At 30.8% G+C, this 4863-nt stretch overlaps 1 protein-coding gene across 1 annotated transcript in view; it reads right to left on the bottom strand.

Moving 5' to 3' along the window:
• Positions 1-3624: 3624 nt before the first annotated feature.
• The window catches only part of LOC111619490, a 9249-nt gene continuing 8010 nt past the window's right edge, over positions 3625-4863 (bottom strand). The window contains exons 9-11 of the mRNA XM_023361219.1: positions 4736-4834; positions 4575-4640; positions 3625-3814 (exon numbers count right to left, since the gene is read on the bottom strand). Coding sequence (XP_023216987.1) covers positions 3625-3814; positions 4575-4640; positions 4736-4834 — 355 coding nt within the window. The remainder of the gene's footprint in view (positions 3815-4574; positions 4641-4735; positions 4835-4863) is intronic.

The following is a 4863-nucleotide window of genomic DNA, read 5'->3' on the forward strand; positions in this document are numbered from 1 at the left end:
ATAGAAGCCAATAGCCAGGAACATGAAGAAGTAACATAGTAATATGTGACCATAGGTAGAGAAGGACCAAAAATAATCAGATCAGGCAATAGAGGAAAACCACAAAAAGAATATAAATACAATGTCCAATCATTCAGAGGAAGAGGAAAGTAAAATGGTTCCTGTGCAAGAGGACAATATCGTAGATATCATTGGCACAGCAGATGTCCTAAAGTTGATGGAATGGAAGGAGATGATCCAGAAGAAGTTTTCATCTCTTCTTAGAAAGAAAATGTAAATATGCAAATGACCTAGTGATTGTGATGTTATTGGTTGTAAATTGGTAATAACTGATAAATATGTCTGATGGAACATAAGAGTATAAACTGTAACATAATTAACATACGGAAAATAGGAATAAGGATAAGGAACATAAGTGACTGATAAATATTTATATAAGTATAAAAAATGGCTGAGATTGGCAAAACATAAGTACCCATCATTTGTCTAACTTCAGTTAGGCTAATCATGGCATTAGCTGTCAAATGGGAAATGAAAATACATCATCTTGATGTCAAAACAGCTTATTTAAATGGAGACCTAAAAAAACCTTTTTAAAGGAGGCACTAACTGAATTAAGTGAAAAAGGTGACAAATTTATAACAAAATAATGCAAAAGAAATGTTATGGAAACTGAAAGATGATAAAGTTTGTAAACTAAGCAAAGCTCTATACAGACTTAAACAGTCTGGATGCCATTGGTGTAAGAAGTTGCACCATACATTATTATTTCAAGACTTAAATCCCTAGGTTCAGATTCATGCCATTACATCAAGGAGGATGACAGTGCTGTACTACTGCTAGGAGATGACATAATACTAGTGTTAAACAACATAAAACAGATTGAAGATATTAAGCATATCCTCACAAAAAGTTCTCAATGAAAGATCTTGGCATAATCATCTTCTACATAGGTATTGAATTTAAGTGTAATGAGGAAAAATCAAAAATTAATTTATCACAAAAAATATATATAACTTATCTTTTAATTAAACAGATACAAAATGTCAGATTATAAACTAGTTGCAACCCCAATGAAAGCTGGTAATAAGTTATCGAAACCTAATACCGTGTTTCCCCTAAAATAAGACAGTGTCTTATATTAATTTTTGCTGTCAAAGATGCGCTAGGTCTTATTTTCAGGGGATATCTTATTTTTCCATGAAGAAGAATTAACATTTATTATTGAACAAAAAAGTTCCCAATTTGAACTTAGACGAGAGTGACGTATATCCAGTTGTGTCGAACTGAACTTAAATAAAACCGAAGTGAACTATAAAAAGTTCCCATGCTGGAGTGGACTTCCCACTCTCGCTTCAACTTAACCTTTTTTATAGCGTCGACATCGGGCTCGATGACCAATTAGTGCTTACTGAACCGTAGCACTATGCAAATGTGATGTGGTGTGATTCCCGGCCGACCAATTACTGATCACAAGCCATAACGTTATGCAAATCTGTGATTCCCAAGCCATAGTCTTATGCAAATTATGCCGTGTGGCATGATTGTCTGCTGACCAATCAGTGGCTGTACTTTCAAAAAGCCAACGGCCAATTTCAACCATCTGTCGATGACCATTACGAGTAAAAAAAACTTTGCTAGGTCTTACTTTCAGCAGGAGACCTTATATTTAGCAATTCAGCAAAACCTGTGCTAGGTCTTATTTTCAGAGGATGTCTTATTTTCAGGGAAACACAGTATGATGTCTTAGAAGATATGAAAAGGATAACATTCAGATCTCTAATTAGTTTGCTCATGTATTTAGCCATAGTGTAAGTGTATGGCTATGTAGGTACCAGGGGCGTGCCGTGACATTTGACTTTAGGGAAGCTGTGTTTCTGTAAGAAGCCGACATCCAGGGGCAATCAGTCAATTGCGCGTCAGTGATGGTCTAGGGTCCATTCGTATCGTTTATTCGATAAGCCAGTAAAAACCGTAGACTTCTCTAAATGCATTTTTAATATCACAATTACATTCCGAATCGCTAGCCACGATATAAGGGCTACAATTAAAAATAAAATAATAAAAACTTACTCGGTGAAATAAAATATGTGGTGGATGTACCGGTACATACAAAATATTCTTCAATTATATGAATNCAAGGTCGTAGGCTTCCACCGGCTAAACCGGGTGAGGTTGGTGTTCTGTAAAGCGCATGCGCAAATCTGGCTTTTCGTAATCTGAAAATACAGGAGATTACACTCTGCCACTAATATTCTAATATACAATAGCAATTTTTTTTTTTGGTTTTTTCCACGTGTAGTATAGAAATTTGTAATAAGATACATAATGCGGTTATAATAAAATATTGTGTGATTATTTTCATATAATTAAAATTAATATTTATTTATTTTTTAGAGAATACGAGGGAAGCGGCGCTTCCAACGCTTCTAATGACGGCACGCCACTGGTAGGTACACTTAGTCAGTTTAATAATTGCTACAGTGAAAAATACTGGAGAGCTGCTAAGCATATCCTATGCTATTTGAAAGGAACTGCATCATAGATAAAAGATCCTATACTGGATATGTATTTAAGCTTGGAGGGACTGCAATATCATGGGAAGCGTGCAAACAGCACACCATTGCATTCTTGAGTGTAGAAGATGAATATATGGCATTGACAGAAGGTTCAATGGAAGCTATACACTTTTGAAGAATCCTTCATGACCTCAATAACCATAAATTGTGATAGCCAGGATGCTCAACATCTGGCAAAAAACCATACATAGCATGCGCAGGCCAAACACATTGATGTAAGGCATCATTTTATTTGTCATACCCTTTATAGAAAATTGACCATCGAATACCTACAAATGAGTGAAATGTTGGCAAATGTCTTTATAAAAGCTTTAACCAGGAAAAGCACAATTTCTGTTGCTGTGAATTGAATTGCCTGATGAGAATGACAACTTCAGTTTGAGAGAGGGTATTGAGATTCAAATCTTGTCATTGCCAAGTGGAGCTATGCAAGCCCTTTGTTCATATATCTGTAAATGAGACCCCTTTTGTATTAGACCTCTTTTCCCTTTGTTACCCTAAGTACAACACCATTGAATGTTGGGTAGATTGAGCTAGGTAGATAGGTACTGTACATTCAAAGGCATTGGATGTACCAATCTTGGGTTTACCAATTTGATCTCTGAATAAATCTATGTTTTCTAAATACAGATCCCAGTTATTGAGTTATTAACCAACAAAAAGATTAAGATGTCTTAAAAATACTTTTAATTTTTGTAAGATATAAGTTATACTGTAGTATTTAATGTTCATTTTTATTAAAAAATTTATTTGAAAAAATTCAGAAATGAATTTAATAATACCATGGTTACTAGGATTTTAATCAATAGATATACATATTTTATGACAAGATGTCTTTATTCCATTTTCAAAATAAGAAATTTATCAACACTGAAATAATTCTGAAGAGTTTTTTTTATTTAATATAAATTAAATTATAATGGAATTTATATTAAATAAAGTTTATTATTATAAATAAAAAACTTAATTTTGTTTAATATTAATTTCTAAATAATTACTGCAATAATAATAATGATAAAAAATGACATAATAAAAACAAATATATTTACTTGAGTCTAGAGAAAATGAAGGATATTATAATAATTATAAGTAAAAATGCTGCCAGGGACCCAAATATAATCATCATAAAATGATAGTGGTTTCCATTTTCATCCTTGTCTCTAATTTCTTTTAAAAAGGAAGTGAGTTTAAATGATCCAAAACTATTTTGAATTTGTTGTTGAACATCTGTAAATCTAAATCAAGAAAATTACAATATATTATTACATTTTTATTTTTAAATATTTTGAAAATGATATTTTCAGCAAATAAACAGAAAAATTAAATGTTTAAATTGTTAACTTCCACAACAACACTTTATCCCACCGTGAATTATTTATTAACTGTAACAAACATTTTCAATTTGTTCTACAGGCCATCTTCAGATTTATAAAAATCACGGAATGTTGATAACTGTTCTTTTTGTATAGAACAGTTAATAACACATTTACAATACAAAATTCTTTGGAATATCAAACTATTTGAATTCAAAGAATAAATTACAGTAATATATATACAATTTAAAATAACAAAATAAAGATAGAAAAGAAAAAAAGAAAAATAAAGAAAACAATAAATTACATTTACAATATCAGTTTTTGATTGTATGGACACTATGCACTATTCTCTAATAAGTTCTTTTTGACCATATATTTCCATGTTGTGGGTAATACTGTGGCATCCTTATTGTTTACACATCTGCCCATAAGGATACTTCTATTTCAACTTTTTCCGAATTCATTGCTAACGTTGGTGAGTGTATTAGTGTGTCTTAACTGTTCTATACAAAAAGAACAGTTATCAATGTTCCACGATTTTTAAAATCCTGAAGATGGCCTCTAGAACAAGTTGGAAATGTTCTACAGTTAATAAATAATTCTTAGTGGGATGACATAGTGTTGTGAAAGTTAAGAAGCATCTAGCTAAGTATAAATTATTATTGTTTAGTTCACTTACTTATCTTTCATTTCTTTGTAAGTTAGAAGAGTTTTATTATGTAGTATTGTTGAAATTATTTCATAACTGTAAATATTAGGAATATAAATTATAAATTAGATTAAATATGTAAATTCTTTAAATATATCAACTTAATCTTATATTTTTTTGAATTAACTTACTTTTTCATATTATTATTTGAATCTTTCAAGTAATATTTTAAAATATGAAAAGACATTTCTTGGTAATTATTTTGCTGCTGTAAAATTCCTGTTATGTTTCTAATTAAAAAAAATATATATATATAAAT

Source organism: Centruroides sculpturatus, unplaced genomic scaffold, assembly GCF_000671375.1.
Source record: "Centruroides sculpturatus isolate CEXI.00-Female unplaced genomic scaffold, Cexi_2.0 scaffold185, whole genome shotgun sequence".
NCBI lineage: Eukaryota > Metazoa > Arthropoda > Arachnida > Scorpiones > Buthidae > Centruroides > Centruroides sculpturatus.